The 21,029-nt window shown below is 43.4% G+C and overlaps 1 protein-coding gene and 1 pseudogene across 2 annotated transcripts in view; one reads left to right on the top strand and one right to left on the bottom strand.

The window, feature by feature from the left end:
* The window catches only part of SAMTOR (S-adenosylmethionine sensor upstream of mTORC1), a 103,076-nt gene extending 83,902 nt beyond the window's left edge, over nucleotides 1-19,174 (bottom strand). The window contains exon 1 of the mRNA XM_079786236.1: nucleotides 18,976-19,174. Coding sequence (XP_079642362.1) covers nucleotides 18,976-19,135 — 160 coding nt within the window. The 5' untranslated portion in view covers nucleotides 19,136-19,174. The remainder of the gene's footprint in view (nucleotides 1-18,975) is intronic.
* On the top strand, nucleotides 1,268-3,610 carry LOC307107907 (peptidyl-prolyl cis-trans isomerase FKBP1A-like; annotated as a pseudogene). Its single transcript has one exon. The product of its transcript is annotated as a peptidyl-prolyl cis-trans isomerase FKBP1A-like (transcript).
* Nucleotides 19,175-21,029: the final 1,855 nt, after the last annotated feature.

Below are 21,029 nucleotides of genomic sequence, written 5' to 3'. Positions count from 1 at the left end.
GGGAGTGGCAAGAAATATTCAAAGTGATGAATAGCAAGAACCTACAACCAAGATTGCTCTACCCAGCAAAGCTATCGTTTAGAATTGAAGGTCAGATAAAGAGCTTCACAGATAAGAAAAAGCTAAAGGAGTTCATCACCACCAAACCAGTATTATATGAAATGCTGAAAGGTATTCTTTAAGAAGAGAAAGAAGAAAAAGTTTAAAGATAAAAAATTATGAACAACAAAGTGACAATAAATATCTATCAAGTGAATCTAAAAATAAAATGAATAAAAAATCTGATGAACAGAATAAACTGGTGAATGTAATAGAATCAGGAGCATGGACATGGAGCAGACAGACAATTCTCGGGGGGAAGAGGTGTGGGAGGTTGCAGGAAGAGATTGGACAAAGATCTTATATGCATGTATGCAGTACCTATGGATGCGGACAGTGGGGTGGCGAGGGCCTGGGGTGGGGTGGAAACCGGGTGGAGGGGAGCTATGGGGGTAAAAAAAGAGACATCTCTAATAATCGCAACAATAAATATTTTTTATAAAAATAATAAAAAATTAAAAGATCACATACTATGATCAAGTGAGATTTATTCTGGGGATACAAGGTTGGTACGATATTCGCGAATCAGTAAACATGATATAACACATAAACAAAATGAAGGATAAAAATCACAAGATATCAATAGATACAGTCAAAGCATTTGATAAAATATAGCATTTATTTATGATAAAAATTCACAGCAATGTGGGAATAGAGGGATCATACCTCAACATAATAAAAGTGATGTATGCCAACCACAGCTAGCATCATACTCAAAGGGAAAAAACTTAAAATCAGATACAGGACAGGGATGTCCACTTTTCACCACTCCCATTCAATATACAACTGGAAGTCCTAGCCACAGCGATCAGACAATAAGAAATTAAAGGTATCAAAATTGGAAAGGAGGAAGTAAAACTGTCACTCTTTACAGATAATACGATATTGAACATGGAAGACCCTAAAGACTCCCCTACAAAATTATCAGATCTAATAAGTGAATTTGGTAAAATAGCATGATACAAAATTAATATTCAGAAATTGGTAGCATTTTTATGCACCAATAATGAACTCTGAGAAAGAGAAATTAAGAAAATAATCCAATTTAATATTGCAACAACAGGAGACGAGGCAAAACTGCACAATCGCCAGGTCCGCTCGGTCCATGAAGTCCATTGCGCTGCCCACCCACCCCACCCCACCCCACCCCCTGCCCGCTGCTGCCACCATGGGAGTGCAGGTGGAGACCATCTCCCCCTGAGACAGAGACGGGCACACCTTCCAGAAGCATGGCCAGACCTGCGTGGTGCACTACACGGGGATGCTTGAAGATGGGAAGAAATTTGATTCCTCCCAGGACAAAAACAAGCCCTTTAAGTTTATGCGAGGCAAGCAGGAGGGTATCCAAGGCTGGGAAGAAGGAGTTTCCCAGATAAGTGTGGGTCCGAGAGCCAAACTGACTATCTCCCCAGACTATGCCTATGGTGCCATTGGGCACCAGGCATCACCCACCAAATGTCACTCTCTTCTTTGACATGGAACTTCTAAAACTAGAATGACAGGAATGGCCTACTCCCTGAGCTCCCTGTGCTTGGATGTGCCATGGAGGGATCTGGAGGCCCCCACGTGCACACGTGAATCCGTGGGTAGCTTTCCTAATGTTCCACTACACTTTGTACAAACATCTGCCGACTGAATGTGTTCTGTTACCCAGCTTTGCTCTTCCCCTTTCTCCTCGAATGTGTGTTGACCTAACTACATGCCATTAATCTCAAGTTACTCTTTTTATTTTGTTTTTGTTTTGGGGTTGAGATTCAGTTTCAGTGTTGAGATTGAGATTCAGTTTCAGTGTTTTGGATCTAGGTTTCCAATTACGTATTAGTCAAGTATTATTAACAGCACAAGTAGTGGGTTTAGACTAGGAACTGGTGTGTGGGGGACGCAAGAATCTTTATTTTATTTTATTTTTTGGATGAAATTTTTATCTATTATGTATTAAACATTCTTGCTGCCGTGCTGCAAAGCCATAGCAGACTTAAGGCGCTGTTGAGGGCAGAACTATCCAAGTTAAGAGATGTCTTTAGGTTGAATTAAGAGCCCTACCCAAAACTGAAGTGGGGAGGGGACAGCCCTGGCCGCCACTGCCTCATCCCACTCTCCCCTTAAACCCGCTGCCTTTTAAAAGCAATTGTTTTCACTGCGATATTGGACACTACAGGTATCTGTCCCCAGGCCAGCAGGGACCTCTGAAGCCTTCTTCGTGGCCTAACTCTCTCCCACCCCCCACGCCATCCTGTGTGTTTTTTTCTAAGAGATATTCAGGACTTTTATGTCATAGCTACCCAGGCTCCACTCCCTAAATTTAAGAACCTTCATAAAAAGTTTAAATTGAAGGTGCTGTTTGTAGACACTTAAAACCCAATGAAAGCCCAGCCATCATGACAAATCCTTGAGCGTTATCTTAAGAAAATGATGCTGGTCATCACAGCTTCAGCATCTCCCGTTTTTTGATGCTCACCTCCCCCTGCTGAGCTCAGTTTCCTGGCTTTTTCTTCCCTCCTCTCACCCCTTTGCTGTCCTGTGTTGTAGTGATTTGGTGAGAGAAATTATTGCTGCCTATCTCCCAATACCTCCCTGGCACTACATATGAGTTTCAAGTTTTATTATTGCAATAAAAGTGCTTTACGCTGGCTTTTTTCCCAAAAAAAAAATTTTTTTTTTCAACAAAAAAATATAAGGTACCTAGGAATAAATTTAACAAAGGAGGTAAATGACCTTTACTTGGAAAATTATAGGGCCTGGAAAAAAGAAACTGAGGAAGCATATACCATGTTCATGTATTGGAAGAATTAACATCAGTAAAACATCTATACTATCCAAAGCAATCTATAGATTCCTATTAAAAAGCAATGAAATATTTCACAGATCTAGAAGAAACATGCCAAAAGTCTATATGCAACCACAAAAGACAAGAGCCTTAGCAATCTTGAGAAAAAAGTTGGAGGTATTAGACTACACTATAAGGCCATAGTAATCAAAACAGCATGATATTAGCACAAAAACAGGTATATTGATCAATGGAACAAAATAGAGAACACAGAAATAAACCAATGCCTCTATGGTCAATTATTATTTGACAAAGGCGGCAAGAATATACAATGGGATAAATGATGTTGGGAAAATTGGATGTATAGAGCAAAGTAATGAAACTAGACCACAACTTACACCACACCCAAGAATAAACTCAAAATGGATTACACTTAAATGTTATTTGCAAAACTATAAATACCCTAGGCCAGTGATGGCGAACCTATGACACGCATGTCAGCACTGACACACGTAGCCATTTCTGATGACACGCGGCCTCTGAGGCAGCCGCATGCCGAGGATGAAACATTGGCTGCTCCTGGGGATGAAACATTTGCGACTAGAGTCTTGGAGTTAGTTTTTTCCTCAAAGTGACACACTACCTGAGTTATGCTCAGTTTTTTGGCGAAGTTTGACACACCAAGCTCAAAAGGTTGCTCATCACTGCCCTAGGCACTACATTTCAGACATTTCTTTTAAATATATTTTTATTGATTTCAGAGAGGAATGGAGAGGGAAAGAGAGATCTCTGTAGTAACCCGAAGACCTACTGTATATGACAGCCAAGATCTGGAAACAGCCCAAGTGCCCATCAGTAGATGAGTGGGTAAAAAAGCTGTTGTGTATTTACACAATGGAATACTACTGGGCTATAAAAAAGAAGGAAACAGCATGGATGAATCTGGAGATTATTATGCTAAGTGAAATAAGCCAGTCAGAGAAAGACAAATACCATATAATCTTACTTATATGTGCAACCTAATGAACAAAATAAATGGACAAAATAAAAGCAGAGGCATAGACAGGGAATAGACTGACAGCTGTCAGAGGAGGGTAGGGGCTTTGGTGGGGCTGGATGAAAGAAGGTGAAAGGATTAATAAAAATATCTATACTAATAAAAGGATATTATGCTAATTAGACCAGACCTTCCAGGAGACCTTCCAGACATCCTTCTGGACAAAGCCATGGTAGCAGGGCCAAGGCAGAGGCCGTTAGGGGTGATCAGGCCAGGAGGGGAGGGCAGTTGGGGGCAATCAGGCTGGCAGGGGGGGATGTTGGGGGTGAGCAGGCCGGCAGCGGGGGGGGGGGGGAGTTGGGGGCAATCAGGCCGGCAGGGGGGACAGTTGGGGGCAAGCAGGCTGGCGGGGGGGGTGCAGTTGGGGGCGAGCAGAAAAGCAGGCAGGTGAGCAGTTAGGAACCAGAGGTTCCCGGATTGCGAGAGGGATATCCCCCGAGGGGTCCCAGATTGGAGAGGGTGCAGGCTGGGTTGAGGGACACCCACCCCCCCGAACAAATTTTGTGCACTGGGCCACTAGTACATATATAGGTATATAAAAACACATAGACACTGAAAACAGTGTGGTCATAGCTAGAGGGAAAGGGGGATGGGAATAGATGGAGGAGAGCAAAGGGCAGATACATGGGGATGGAAAGAGACTTTGCTCTGGGCAACGGGCACCTAAGGCAGTATATTGATGATGTTTTATTGAGTTGTACACTTGAAACATGTTATGATTTTGTGAACCAATGTCACCCCAATAATTCAATTAAGAAACACACATTGAAAAACAAAAACAAAACAAAACTGAACTCACGTATTAATCAAGAGAGTTTATCTGCTTTCTCCTTGGTCATCTTACAATTCACCCATATATGCAACTGCCATAGTTACAGTACTCTGTCATTTATATATACTGTCTGTTAAAACCAGGCATGATTCTCCCAGTAGAAAGGCAAAGACTACTTTTGACTTATAATTTGTATAAACTATAGAAGTTAATCATGGTGCCCCATTAATGGGAAAAAAGTATTTATATTTTCACCATGCCCAAATAATATAGGAAACACCAAAATTACAAACAAATCCAGTAAGTTTCTAGAGTTAAATTCAAACTACAGTGGGTAACTGTCAACAGATAATAGTGATGAAAATGCAGTAAAACTTGAATACTTCAAAATAGTGTTCTCAAAAAAAAGAGTTACAAGGTTTAAAAAAGCAATAGGTTCAGAGTCAATATTCTGGAGACTTTATTCACTGTTTTAAGATGATTTAGAATTGTTTTTTTCTTTTCACATTACTGTCAAAGAAAAACTTGCACTGCAAGTGCAGTCACCTCCACTAAATTATTTGATAACAATAATTGATCTTTTTGGAAAATCTATATGATTAAGGTAAAATTATTGGTAATAACACTAAATAAATAAGGAGGTACTTATATGTGAAAAAAATAAATAGGCTGTTCTAAGATTAATGGTTTTACAAAAACTCTATTCTAATTCTCATTTTAAAAAGATGTGAAGCACAGAAGGTAAGAATAAATGTGAGGCCAATTTAAGATAATAGCATGTTATTATTCTTGGTGATTTAAAACCTTGTGAATCATGATACTATAGATTAACATTGTACTATTTTAGTTCTTAAATGGTATACAATGCTATATAATAGATACTACATAATTCCATGCAATAGAATTCTAAAAAGAAAAAGACAAATCCTATCTAATAAAAGAGTAATATGCAAATTGACTGTCACTCCAATACACAAGATGGCTGCCCCCATTAGGACACAAGATGGCCAGCAGAGGAGGGCAGTTGGGGGCGATCAAGCCTGCAGGGGAGGGCAGTAAAGGGTGACAAGGCCAGCAGAGGAGGGAAGTTGGGGGCAACCAGGCCTGCAGGGGAGGGCAGTTGGGGGGGGGACCAGGCCTGCAGGAGAGGGAAGTTGGGGGTGACCAGGCCTGCAGAGGTGGGAAGTTGGGAGCGACCGGGCCTGCAGGAAAGGGCAGCTGTGGGGACCCAGGCCTGTAGGGGAGAGCAGTTGGGGGGGGGGGGGGACCTAGGCCTGCAGGGGAAGGCAATTTGGGGGACCTAGGCCTGCAGGGGAGGGCAGTTGCAGGGGGGGGACCAGACCAGCAGGGGAGAGCAGTTAGGAATGAGGAGGCTGGCAGGGGAGGGTAGTTGGGGGTGACCAGGCTGGCAGGGGAGGGCAGTTAGGGGCTATCGGGCTGGCAGGGGAGAAGTTAGGCATCAATCAGGCTGGCAGGGGAGTGGTTAGGGGGTGATCAGGCTGGCAGGCAGAAGCAGTTAGGAGCAATTAGGAAGGCAGGCAAGCAGTTGGGAGCCAGCAGTCCTGGATTGTGAGAGGGATGTCCGACTGCCCGTTTAGGCCCGATCCCATTAGGATCGGGCCTAAACGGGCAGTCGGACATCCCTCGAGGGGTCCCTGATTGGAGAGGGTGCAGGCTGGGCTGAGGGACACCCCCCCATGCACGAATTTCGTGCACCGGGCCTCTAGTTTATAACAAGAGATTAGTAAAACAGGAGTAGAGAGAAAGACTGACTGCATTGGTGCATGAGAAAATGTTCTGTACCTTTTTTTAAAACTATATTTTTATAGATTTCAGAGAGAAAGGGAGAGATAGAAACATCAATGATGAGAGAGAACCATTGATCGGCTGCCTCCTGCATGCCCCCCACTGGAGGATCGAGCCTGCAACTCAAGTATGTGCCCTTCTTCAGACCCTTCAGTCCACAGACCAATGCTCTATCCACTGAGCCAAACCGGTTAGGGCAATGTTCTGTATCTTGATTTTAGTAAAGGTTTTATAGGTGTATACATCTGGAAAACCCACTGATTTATACACTGTAATTGGATGCAGCCTATCCTATATGATAAAACCCTAATATGCAAATCAACTGAACGGCAGAATGACCCACACTGACCACCAGGGGGTAGACGCTCAACGCAGGAGTTGCCCCCTGGTGGTCAGTGCGCTCCCACAGGGGGAGTGCTGCTCAGCCAGAAGCTGGGCTCATGGCTGGCCAGCGCAGCGGTAGCAGCAGGAGCCTCTTCCACCTCCACTGCAGGCAGGCAGTAAGGAGCGAGGGGTCTCGAACTGTGAGAGCCCTGTTCTGTGAGAGGGATGTCTGACTGCCGGCTTAGGCCCGATCCTCAAGGGAATCGGGCCTAAGCTGGCAGTCAGACATCCCCCGAGGTCCCGGACTGTGAGAGGGCGCAGGCTCGGCTGAGGGACCCCCTCCCCCCCGCCACAGTGCACAAATGTCATGTACAGGTCCTCTAGTTGTACATAAAATTGTACCTCAATAAATTTACTTTTTAAAAATGATGCATCATAAAAGTTACAAACTAAAAACTGTATTTCATTAAATTTGAGGGTCATCAAATTCTCTTTAAAAAAATATAAAAAAAGATTTACTTGAGTATCACAAAGAAGTCTTGAACTTTTATTAATTCAGAACTAACAGTTTATATGATTTTTATTTAGGCATATTACCAAATACAGGCTGCGAGATACATTATCTGTAGATGACCAGATTACCAAGTTCAAGTTCAAAGAACCTTTAAAAGTAATTTCCTCTAATATGAGGTAAACAGAGAACCTCATGGCCCAGTAGAAACAAGTTCAGCAGCTATCCCAAAGCATTAAAACAAGTGTTCAGGACCAGATTGTCTTAGAACATAGTGAAATCACACACAGACCAGCCTTCTTAGCATTCTTGAACACCTGATATAGTGACACACTTCAAGGTGGGACAAAATATCCAAGGTGTTTTGTGTTGAAGCAGCTCTTGAGAATCAAATGAATAAACCACCTGAACATCTACCTGCTTCTTACATCCAGTCATTTCTCTGATGGGCAGGGGATAAGGGGTGGGGATAACCAATATTCAAATGTATTAAAAAGGTCAGATCTTTCACATAAAAACTTATAAATGTAGGAAGCAAAAGGGAGCAAAAAAATGTGACAGTCATTCTAATACTGGAGAACAGACTACAGAACAGTCTAGGTAGAAATTCCAGGGATCACTCAGTCTTCAATGTTATAGTCCTTAAATGCATCCAGGCTACCGATACACCTGTTTTCTGTGGGTTTTTAAATCCTCATCTAAGGATATGTTTACTGATGTGTGAGAGAGAGAGGAAGAGAGAGAGAGAAAAAGAAACATTATTTGCTGCAAATGGGATGGAACCTGCAACCTAGGTGTGTGCCCTGATAGGAAATCAAACCTGAAACCTTTTGGTATACAGGATGACACTCCAAGAAGCTAAGCCACTCCCTCTGTTGTTTTTTAAATTGTATATTTAACAAATTTAAGGCTTCCTAAATGCCAGATGCTGCTTTAACTATGTGAACCCTGAGAAAGAAGCTGCCTACTAAGAAGGGCTCCTGGTGGCTTAATTGACCTTAAATTAAAAACAAAACAAAAACAAAACAAAACCAGAGCTTAGCAGCTCTAAAAAGGGGCTCTCACCCAAACCACACTTCAGGGAGAAGCCTGCACTAAGCTGCCTTCCTTCTGCACTGAACTGCCTTCCTACACTGTGTTTCTGCTTCTGAGCCTGCCCTTGAGGAGTTCCTGGGATCCTATTTCAACCCACAGGACTGAGACATACCTTGTCTAACTGGAGCTGTGCAACTGTATCCCCATCAGCATCTTCACTGACCAATCGGAGCAGCTCCATTCTGACCAACCAAGACATTGCCATTTGGACCAAACTGGGAAGATTTGAAGTCTTCATTTGCATGAGGATGGACCAATCAGGCACCAGCGACAGGGACTTCTGTCTATATAAACCAGCTCCCCTCTGGTTCAGGGAGCACCCTTTCCCTTTCCACCAAAGACAGAAGATTCCCTAGGTGGAGAGCAGTGCAGAGTGAGGCAGGGCACAACAGAACAGACCAGAGCAGAACAAGGATAACTATCTGAAAAGGGACCTGGTCCCAGAGCCACCTCACTGCCATGCTGTATCACAACTGAGCTGTTTTGCACTGAATCAAGTTTCCTTCTTTGTGGCACTGCAAAGGGGAAGTCTGACAAGTACTTAACAAATATTAACTCACTTAATGCTAATACCAACCCATTAAGGCACATACTTTACAGATAAGGAAATTGAAGTACAGAGAGATTAAGTCACCTTCTCAAGGGTACTCATCCAACCTGGCAGTCAAGTTGCAAAGTCTATGCTTCTAAACACTAAACCACCTTGCCTCTCTTTATGAGGTTTTTAATTGATAAACTTTCATGAATATGAACAAAGCTTTGCACTATAGCAAAATACACTGACTCTACTAGCCACTTGTTTAGTGGTCTTTTGTCAGTTAAATGCAGTTATTTAATCCCTGCACCAGTATTATTTGTTAGATTTCTGGCTGCACAGTGGAATCACCCAGAACTTTCATTTAATTGAAGTGGGAACTGGTCATTTATTCTAATACTCCCCAGATGAATGAATCCACTTTTAGCCATGGTTCACAATCACAGGTGTATAGCAAGGTTGTAAACTCAAATACCTGGTGAAATAATATACAAAGCAATGAGGCGAGGGGCAACCTGAAGAGTCAAATTTAATTAAAAAACAACAACACCACAACACTGCATAGATAAAACTTAGTATCTACAAACACAATTTGGCTCATCGTGTATCTTCCATGTTAGGAGCACTCTTACTATATACATATTTATGATAAAAATCATTAATTCAAAATGTAAAACTCTTTGAATACATTCTGTATGAGAAATGAAAAGAATCAAGAAAAGCGAGAAATCAATGGCATCAACATCTGTTATACCCTTGTGAAACTTTACCAATATGTGTACAACCTCACAAATCACTTATTTAATGTAAACAAAGGATTTATGAACAATCTCTGGGACTTAATTTTGGTATTGATAGGAACAGGAATTTCTATAAAGTAGAGGAATTTTTGTATAAATGGGAATATGGGATACTCAGACACCCCTTCCTCTAAAGTAATGGGGATTAGCCATCTATTCTAAAATAACCCTTACAATGGGCTTCAGTATATCTGCACGTAAAGCACAATAAATTAGTACAGTTTAAATAAACTGTTCTCAGGTGTTTGAATTTTGCAGTCAATATAAATTTCATCTACAACATTTAGGAGATTAATATTGGTGTTTCAAGATTTTTTTTTGTTAAATTAGAATATAAGTAAATTTACATACATACAAAAAACTATTACCATCTTCTAATACTAACATACACAGAGACACACATTGCACCATTGCAACACTCCTATCAGTTTTTATCTCATTTTTAAGGCAGATATTTTACTTTATAGATAAGGAAACTGAAGTTCAGAGATTAACTTGGCAAAACTTTACTTTTAAATCTTTGGCTGACACTGGTATGTAGAAACCAATGGGTAGGAAAAGGGGAATAGCAGATAAAAGAAGAAATAAAATTCACAGTATACAATAAAATAAGGCAACAAACATTTATCGAATATTTGTTAAAACCAAAGTACTTTATTATATCTATATTCTCAAAATTTTAGCTTTATATACAGAAAATTGAATATTATTCATAATGATAATCTGGGCCATTTTAAAAAGGGTAACATTAATCTAACATACTCAATTTAAGGAGACATAACCATAAATTCATTACAAAAAATGATACCCAAAAGTTAAAACTTAAAAGTTATGAATATAAAAGATTAAACTATAGGAAATATCTATATTAACCTCTTTCTTTTTGTGTATGTGTGCCTTAAATATATGAGGCATAGTTCTAGGTACTAGGAATCCTATATAATCCTATATAATAAAAGCCTAATATGCTAAGTGTCCAGTCATCCGTTCAACCAATCAAAGCGTAATATGCTAATGATATACTAAGGCCATTCAACCGCTCGCTATGATGTGCACTGACCACCAGGGGGCAGAGAGTCAACCCGTCAACCAGTTGCTATGACATGCACTGACCACCAGGGGGCAGACGCTCCAACTGGTAGGTTAGATTGCTGCTGGGGTCCGGCTGATCAGGACTGAGCTAGCTGGGCTGGACATGCCCTGGAGCCCTCCTGCAGTCCCTCCCTGGCTGACCAACCTCCCGCATCCCTCCCTGGCCCCGATCGTGCACCAGTAGGGTCCCTCGGCCTGGCCTGTGCCCTCTCGCAATCCGGGATCTCTCAGGGGATGTCGGAAAGCCAGATTCAGCCTGATCCCACAGGCCAGGCCGAGGGACCCCACTGGTGCACAAAATCGTGCACTGGGCCTCTAGTACAAAGATAAAAGGCAGAGTCCTACTCAAGGAACTAAGTTTAGTGGGAAAGACAGACAAATGAACTGGTAAGTGATAAAAACAATAAGAGCAACTATGCTATGAGAGCACAAGGTAGAAAGAGAGCACTCATTTATGTAAAATTGGACATTGGTGTCTTCCAAGGATCTGTCCTTAGCTATATGTTATCATCACTCCGTTGGTCAGTTCATCTGTCTTCATCAACGCTTCAACTTCCAAACAGCGGGTTTCCAATACATTTCCAAGGGATGCATTCCATACTAAATCATTACCACTTTCCTTAGGACAGGCCAATTTGCTTTCTACTCTGTTCTTCTTGCCCCCATCCCAACACACACATTTTCAAACTGGATAGTGATGGCTACTTATATTTTCCCAGCCAAGAAATATTGGCGTCATTGTTGACTCCTCCTCTTTACTTTAACTAAAACAGCTCATTCTGAACTTCGGAAAGTCTTTTTGTCTATTTTCATGATCACTACTGTTATTTATGCTATTAACTCTAAATCATATTCCTGTCTCTTACCTGACCTTTCTTCTAGATTCCTTCTCCAATATACAGTCCTATATTAGCTCAGTGTTCCCAACACCTCTGTCCACTGTATAATCTATAAAACTTTTAAAATAATAGAGATACCTGTTACACAAAGCTCTATAGTTGATACTAATGTGGAATTAAGACTAAGATCCACTACATGTGTTGTTACATTTTTTCCCCACAAAACAAAGGATCTACGCCAATACTTTAATTTTTACTGTATCTTTTAAAATGTAAAACATTCCCTAAAAAGATGCCTTAAGACAAAGAAAACTAAAAATAACAAAATCAAATAACTATTATACTATGTGCTCCTAAATGAAGTGACAGTTTATGAGTCACATTTCCCTTTATCTTTTCTTGTTACTGATTATTAAACTCTTTTCATTTTTTTAATCTGCTAGAATGGCAGTTCACTAACATTACATTCATTCCTTCATTTTTAGACCGTTTGGGTTTAGTTTAAAAGTATCTAATTCAAAAGATTTTCCCTTTCTCCAACTCTCTTGTTTTAGGTGTCTGCTAAAGAATAATCAATTACAAATATATTTTTCAGCTGATCCTGAACCACTAATCTAACTCACCCTTTGTCCCAAACTATGAAAAACAATTTTAATAATCAACAAGAATTAAACATCTAAACTTGGCTATTTAGTTGTTGAGTCTTAAAATGCTGCTCAAAATGGCTAATCTTGCCCTAGCTGGTTTGGCTCAGTGGATAGAGCATAGGCCTGTGGACTAAAGAGTCCCGGGTTCAATTCCAGTCAAGGGCACGTGCCTGGGCTGGGGCTCTCGATCCCCAGTGGGGGACGTGCAGGAGGCAGCCGATCAATGATTCCCTTTCACCATTGATGTTTCTATCTCTCTCTCCCTCTCCCTTCCTCCCTGAAATCAATAAAAAATAAAAATAAAATGACTAATCTTTGTAACACAATTTTTTCTGGATTTAGTCTTAAGAACCAACCTATCCTGTGTTTTCCTTTTCTGCTTCAGTATCAGTCTTGTTTGTTTTAACTAGTTTTGTATTTTCAGCGCTATAAAAAACATGATTTTTTTTTAATGCAGAAAAGGAGAATAAAGATCAGCCATAATCTCATGACCTTGAGAATACTTATCACTGCTTGCTACCAGGTTAACATGCACTTTTATTTCTCTCTGATTAATTAATAAACTACATGGGTTTATGTGATGAATTGCTTTGATCAGTTAGGCATATAAAATAAGTAAATTCAGAGACTAAATAAATTGATGAAATTTACTAAAGTAAATATATTCACAAGACAGGTTAAAAAAATCAAAACTAAATGGAATCAAGATCATACTTTCATTTCTAACAACCACAGCCTTTACATTTTCTTGGAATTTTTACATGGAATTTTTACTTTGGAAAAAGAGAAGATGCCAAGCATAATAACGTTCATTATATTAACAGAATTATGTGACTAGAGTTTCAGGATAAGAAGCTAGGAAACTTCCCGGGCAGGAGAAATGGGGAAACTGAGACAGGAAAGTTAAAACAAGGCCAAACAGTGTGGGCAATGTGCAGCTGGCACACAGATAACAAGCCATTATCCTCCTCAGCCAAGTACACGTGAGAGCAAATGGCTAAAAAAGCCTCCGTGAGGAAAGAATGAAGGAAAGGAGGGCGAAAGGAGAAAGGGAAAAGGGAAAAGGGGCAGTTTTATTTTTTAACCCCTAACAGAGAAGCCAGCAGTCTCGGGGTGTGGCAAGATAAAATTGCCAGTTGCTTCTTATGAATTCTGGGAATAAAAAGGTATTTTGAGACTTAATCTATACCAAGATATTCAGCAAAAGAATCTTTGAAACCTATAGACAGGAGGATATATAACTCCTTGAACCTGCACCAGACATCTGTTTTTCCGATTAGCCGGAACAGTCCATCTGCGCTCCGAGCTGGATGAAATGAAATAGATTTGCTTGCCTTGCTTCTTTAATAATTTTGCTTGCTTAAATTGCTTTAATAAATTGGCCTTTCACAATGCAATCAACTGGAGTTTTGTCGTTTAAATTCGTCTGTACGAGAGGTCAAGAAGTTTAGGACAACCCTCTCCCTCCAATTCTGGAGGCTGTCCCATAACACCTCTCCACTTCTCTGGTGTCTGTGAGAGGGGCCAGTAACTAGGATTACGAAAAAAAAATCATACAAAAACAACTGAAAATATACATGGCCCCACTACAGTTCTCAATCAGTTATGAAAAGCAAAACTAGCTGTTTCTTATTAAAAAGCTGTCTTTGCTAGTTTTTAATTCTACACATATCTACATATATAAACTCTTATATTTAAAATATTTTTTATTTACATGAGGTCTTATTTTTAAATTCTGTATAGCAAGGATAGAAAACACATATCTGCATACACTCAATCTAAAAGACTGTCCCTTATCTACAAATGGCTGTCACCAGAAACACTCCTCATCACTACTGCTAGACATTTCCTTACCATTTCCTCTTGGCAACTACTTCAGATAACAGCACTGCCTGAAACACTAACTTTACCTCCAATTCTCACTTTACCCTGATACAAACTGACATAGGACCTTTAAGTAGCGACACAAGACAGGCAGTAATATGGAGTAGAGAGGAGGAAAAAGGTCAAAGGAGAGTGCATTAAACCTACTTGCTAGCCTTTACCACTAGTCTATCCACTATCCAGTACCCCAAGACTGCTCATTACATCAACAAGCATCAGTTGCACAAATGGATTGGGAAGGGTGGAGGGAAATCTTTTCCTACCACAGCAGGAAAATCTTATTTTCATTCTTATTCCTGCTTCATTTTCAATTCCACTACCAGAAATAAGAGAAGGAAAAATTATATATCCAAGCCTACATTCATTATTCAGTTCTCATTCCTGTCCTTACTATCCAGTAAATGTTTTGCCGCCTTCTTCATTCTATCCCAATTTATTTCCTTCCCTGCAATCTCTTCCCAAAGAGATTGCAGTCTCTCAAACAGCCTCAGCTCAGCTAATCACAGCTATCCAAAGGATTGCCCCATTCCCATCAATTTATATCTTTTTACCTAACACAAATTCTAGGGCCACTTTCCTGCTTCCCATTTTCCCTCCCATTCCACTAACATTTGGAGTCACAATTAGGCTTGGAATTGAGAAGAAAAGACTATTATTCCCATAAAATATGTACAGTGCTAATTATGTGCTATCCAGACTTCAAGCAAGTTATTTTAATATTTGGGGGATTCAGTTCACTCATGCAGGGGAAGGAATTAGTTTAGATCACCACTCCAAAATCTGGCTGACAAATTTCCAGGCCCCAAAAACAAGGATTCTGAAAATGTACATCTGAAATGGAACACAGTTTTCGAAAAGGGACTCAGATGAAGCTACTCATGAGCCATGCCTGGGAATCAATGATAAATGCTAAGGCTCCTTCTAGTCTAACATTTCAAGATTCTAAGCTGGAATTTTCACTGCATTTTCTGGTAGGATTCTATATATATCTACATATATAAAAGCCTAAGCGACCATCCGACCAGTAGCTATGACGCACAGTGACTACCAGAGGGCAGATGCTCAACGCAGGAGCTGCCAAGCTGCAGTGACTTGGCAGCTGCGGTTCATGGGTAACGCACCCAGAACCAGAGAGGAGGGAGCCCGATTCCGGGGTGCATCACATCACCCGAGAACCGCCCTCTTGCAATCGGGACCCCTCAGGGGATGTCAGAGAGCGGGTTTCAGCCCCGCAGGCCAGGCCGAGGGACCCCACCGGTTCACGAATCCATGCACTGGGCCTCTAGTATTGTTATAAAAGGAGTGTAGTTTCCAGTTATTGGTATTAGAGGTTCATGTATGTTACTGATTAAGTAGGCCTGTGTAAAGCACCTAAGCCCCATTTATATTACTTTATGACCATAGCTGACTTGCAAATGAACATGTACAATATATGTTCAGACTGGGGACCATCAATATTATAACAATAGTAAGACCTCAAAGAAAAACACTGAAAATTGTCATCAGACTTTTTCAGATTTTTTTCAAATCATAACTAAGATTTGACTACATATCAGAAATAAAGGAAGGAAGGCATGCTCATTGGGATCTTTAATTTTGCTAGGTCACTGATGGCGCTTTGTATATCACTGGGATAAAGCCTAGAGAAGTCTAGATCATTGGTAAAATTCAGGGCATTAAGATACCTAAAGAACAGTCTCAAAGGTTTACAGATTGCAAGGACTTTACCTGCTCAGAAGTACACCAGATCATTCACTTATGAACTACACTAGAGGCCCAATGCACGGAATTTGTGCAAGAGTAGACCTTCCTTCCCCCAGCTGCCGGCACCAGCTTCCCTCCAGCACCCGGGACCCAGGCTTCCCTTGCAGCCCCAGCTTCATCCAGAAGGTCATCCAGAAGGACGTCTGGTCTAATTAGCATATTATGCTTTTATTATTATAGATGTACCTATTTTAGTTCTAGTAACTTCCAATTACCAATTCTCATTATAACCAGTGTTCCCTTGGTTAATATTCAAGCTTATAGAGATGTTTCAACACGTGGAAACTAAGCAAGTATAAACAACACTTGAAAACATTAAACATTAGCCGTGTGTTAAGTGAAACCTATGCATTTATGAATAAACTAGAGGCCCGATGCACGAAGATTCATGCAAGAATGGGCCTTCCTTCCCCTGGTTGCTGGAAATGCCTTCGCTCTGGCTGAAGCCGCCTTTCCGCCTTCCCATGCTGCCCAGAGGCCCAGGGCGCTGGGGTGGTGCTGACTGCCCTGACCCCAGCCGCTGGGCGTGGGCGCTTGCATATGCAAATTAACCCGTCTTTGTTGGGTTGATCTGCATACTCACTCCTGATTGGCTGGTGGGCATAGTGAAGGTACGGTCAATTAGCATGTTACTCTTTCATTAGGTAGATAATAAAATTATTAAAAGGTAAACATGGAAACTGAATTATATGCTAGTCATTTTTTCTTTAAAAGATATATTTTCTTAAATTTGTACAAAATAGCATTATAAATAAAAGGAAAGTGTCCATTTATTTCCTTATTTCTCCAAACATAAAAATCTGTGCTGAATCTGTACTGACATTATTTTTTTTTCAGAGAGGAAGGGAGAGACAGAAACGTCAATGACAGAGAATCATCAATCGACTGCCTCCTGCAGGCCCCACAATGGGGATGGAGCCCACAACCCAGGCATGTGACCTGACCCAGAATTGAACCCTGACCTCCTGGTTCATAGGTTGATGCTCAACCACTAAGCCACGCTGGCCAGGCCTGAATGCCATTATATAAGTTCATTCTCTGAATATCAAGAATGGTTGCTATGGTAAAGAGTCATTTTATTGAATAAATTGTGGGTTGTGGTTTAAAACATTCTTTTGAAAAACAAATTTCAACATAACTATACCTGATGTCTCTATTGCTATCTACTGAACAATAACTGTAGGCCATATTTGAGACTATTATTTAAGCAGCTACATAAAATGCTAGGCTTGAGTTGCCAAGGAAGGAAACTTGGACTTTAAAGAGTTTAAAAAATAAAACATATCTCAACTATATTCAAAGGAACAAAGACACTTAGTATTAATCTTCTAGATCAACGTGATCTTACACGATTGTTTCCTCAACTCATAATTTTGCTCCTAAATGCTAAATTAAGTATAAGATCAACACCAGAAGACTGCCAACTTTTCAGTTTGCAATTAAGCTAATCGATAGCAAGTAGAGAGTTATCCCTCATTTTGATCTTTAAAATTTCTCCTGAGTATACGGAAAAACTGGGAATTTTCAGTCAGTGTATTATAAAACTAGAGGCCTGGTGCACGAAATTTGTGCACTGGGTGGGGGGAGGTGTCCTTCAGCCCGGCCTGTGCCCTCTCACAGTCTGGAAGCCCTCGGGGGATGTCCGACTGCCACAGAGGTGGGAGAGGCTCCCGCCACTGCCGCTGTGCTCGCCAGCCATAAGCCTGGCTTCTGGCTGAGCAGCGCTCCCCCTATGGGAGCGCACTCACCACCAGGGGGCAGCTCCTGCATTGAACGTCTGCCCCCTGGTGGTCAGTGCGTGTCATAGCGACCGGTCATTCCACCATCAGGCCGAAACCACCTCTCCAACATCCCCCCAGGGGGGGGTCCCGAATTGCGAGAGGGTGCAGGCCAGGCCAAGGGACCCGACTGGAGCATGATCAGGACCAGGGAGGGACACGGGAAGTTGGCCAGCCAGGGAGGGACTACGGGAGGGGCTCCAGGTCATGTCCGGCCCATCTTGCTCAATGCCAATTGGCCAGACCCCAGCAGCAAGCTAACCTACCAGTCAGAGCATCTGCCCCCTGGTGGTCAGTGCACGTCATAGCAACTGGTTGACCAGTCAACTATCTGCCCCCTGGTGGTCTGTGCACATCATAGCAGTTGAGCAGCCTTAGCCTATCATTAGCATATTACCCTAACTGGTTGAATGGCTGACTGGACACTTAGCATATTAGGCTTTTATTATATAGGAGGATAGCTCTATAAATCAGCCTATGTTTAAAAACGCCAAGGACAACTGTGAACCCCAACTATAAACACTCCTCAGGCACAAGCAAAGCTACGAAGACTTCCTTTGCTCATGATGTCCCACAGCCTGCCGGATTCTCCAGAGCATGGGTCCTCTGGATGCTGAGTCAAAAGCTAAGCCGTTTTGAGAACCTGCCCAAGACCTCGTCGTCCTCCGCCTAAATAAACACGAAGATCAGACATCTGAAGTCCAGGGAGTGGGGCGACGGCAAGCCCAGTCAGCTAAGCGGCTGCTGACTTGGAAGCCCTGCAACCGGCAGGAGTGAAGCCCTAGGAAGGCGGCTCGCGGGCAGCACATCCCACAGGCCGGTCCGGCGCGGCGCTCCGGCTTCCTCCGTCCGCCTTTCTAAAGGGGCTTGGCCTGCGGTCCCGGTTTACCTTCTCGTCTCTCCCACCGAGACCTCCACTTCCCCGGTGAGGGTGTACGTGAGAGGCGACAAGGATCTCGGCACCACTCGGGGCTGGGGATTGGGGGTGGCGGTGGGGCTGAGTTCTCACTCCGGCCTGGAGCTCCCCAGAAGGGCCCTCGGAGAAGGGGGTCCGGGCCTGGGCGAGCGGCGTTCCCAGGGGCTGACGCTCAGCTCCTTCGGATAGGAATGGGGTCCCCTGGGGGGGGGAGGGGAGAGGTGGTAAAGGGCTGGGGCGACGAGCTCCCCCTTCCCCGCCCCTCCGCTGTCCCCCCTCAGCTGTTTACCTTCCCGGTACTTCTTGCGGAGCCGCCTGTGGACGCTCTTCACCACCCCGGACAGCTTCTCCTGCTCCCGCTTCCGCTCCTGCTCCTCGAGCGGCGGAGGGCTCGCGGGCCCTGCCCCGCGTTTGCGAACGGCGCCGCGGCCGCCGGCCCCGAGCTCCATCTCGCCGCCGCCGCCGCCCCTCGGCCCGCGTAGACGCCCTCCGGCCGCAGGAGGTGGGGAAGGAGGCTGCAGCGGGGGCGGCCGCGGAAAGAGGCCGTAGGGCTCGAGCCGCGGCGCGAGTCCGGCCCAAGGGCAAGGCTCACCCAGGCGCGCGGAGCTGATTGGTGGGCTGCGAGGGCGGGGGCAGACGGACAGGGCCACGAGCCAATGCGGAGGCGCCAGGGCGCGGGGGCGCTCGGCGCCTGGGAGGGTGGCAGCTGAAGGAGGCGGGGCTGGCAGGCTGAGAGCAGCTGAGGAGGTGGGAGCCGTGAACCGCACCCCCTCTTCTCTCCCCGCCCCTCGCCCCCGGGTTTTATGGGCACGCGCGGTGAGGAGACCGCGGAAAAGCACTGTGGGCCACGCGCGTGCGCGTCTGAGTGTGCTTGGCTTTGACATCACTCTGACGTCCAAGGCTGTCACGTCCACCTCCTGCCAGTTGCATTGGGGTGTGATGAGGCTGGGGTCCTCTGCCCGAGGCCACGCTGCACCCTGTCATTGGCGGAGGCAGTTTTCATCGGCGCCAGGAGAGGCATGGCTTCCAAGTACTGATTTACTAAACGGGCTGGCCATCGCCAATGCCTCCAGGGTCAGTGCTGGGTGAAAGACAGAAAACGGGGAAAGGAGAGGTCCCAGAAAAGCAATAGAAGGTGAGGGGAGCGAGGGGAAGAAAGATGGAGAAGCAACAACAGATGCCCTCAAGAACTTCTATGGTGTCTCTGGTATCACAGGAATACTGTCCTGCGTTCATTTGCATCAGAACTCTGACACTTTGTTTATTTTCTCTTTTTAGATTTTTTTTTTAATTTTTATTTTTAGAGAGAGGAAGGGAGAGGGAGATGTGGACAAAAAGGGCCACATGCTCAAGGAAGGCCTGCGTGGCGGCCTGAAGATAAATCTTTTTACCTAAAGGCAGTCTATGGCAGATTAGTCATGTCCTAGGCTAGATTCTTCCTGACAAAAGTCAGTCTTCCCCTTAACTAAGCCTGCCTGTTGTCTTCTGCATCTATGATAACACGCCTTAGGAATGTCAGGGTAACTTGTAACTTCCCTTTTTCCAGACCCCCTCAGGTCACAACCAAAGTCCTTGGCGCCAGGACTGGTGACCACAATTTCCTTCATTGCTATTGTTATCGTGTTAATTGTTGACTGTTAACTATCCTGCACTCACCTGTGTGAAAGAAGCCTGTATCTATCTTTTTACTTTTTATCAAATCGCCCCCCCTGCTTTGCTTTCTCCCACCTCCCTAATCGGCACCAGTGAATTTCATGTAGCCCACTTACCTCTCTTCCTTTGACTGTAATGTAGAGAAATAGGTGAAAAATCACCATTCTCCCGAACATTATCCCAATGTGTTGAGATTCTGCTTTCCGGCAGTTGTCAACAGTTTGGCTCAAATAAACTCACAAAAATTCTTTACAGGTTTGAATGTGTTCTTATGTTAACAGAGTGAAACATCACGTGAGAATGGAAAATTGATTGGCTGCCTCCTTTAAGCCCCCTACAGAGGACTGAGCCTGCAACCCAGGCATGTGCCCTGACTAGGAATCAAACCTGCAACCTTTCAGTGCACAAGGGGCGGGGGATGCCCAACCAACTGAGCCACATCAGCCAGGGCAGAACTCTGAACCCTTTTAAAGTTGACTTGGGTGAACCCCTGCCCTTTCATTTGGTGGGTTAATCTCTGTGGAGTGTGCCTAAGTAGGTCTGGCAACTTGTGCCTCCCCCACCCCCCTCTTTCTTCCTTAGGAAGCTCATGGGGAATGTGGTTGCTTACTTCTGTGCCAGAAAGGTGGAACACCGCTCTGCAAAGAGAAGTAGACTCTGCAATTAGTTCTTCACTTGGTACTGAGGCTG

This window comes from Cnephaeus nilssonii (assembly GCF_951640355.1).
Source record: "Cnephaeus nilssonii genome assembly, chromosome: 12".
Classification (NCBI taxonomy): domain Eukaryota; kingdom Metazoa; phylum Chordata; class Mammalia; order Chiroptera; family Vespertilionidae; genus Cnephaeus; species Cnephaeus nilssonii.
Note: the sequence above shows the minus strand (reverse complement) of the source record. Positions and strands in the feature narration are given on the sequence as shown.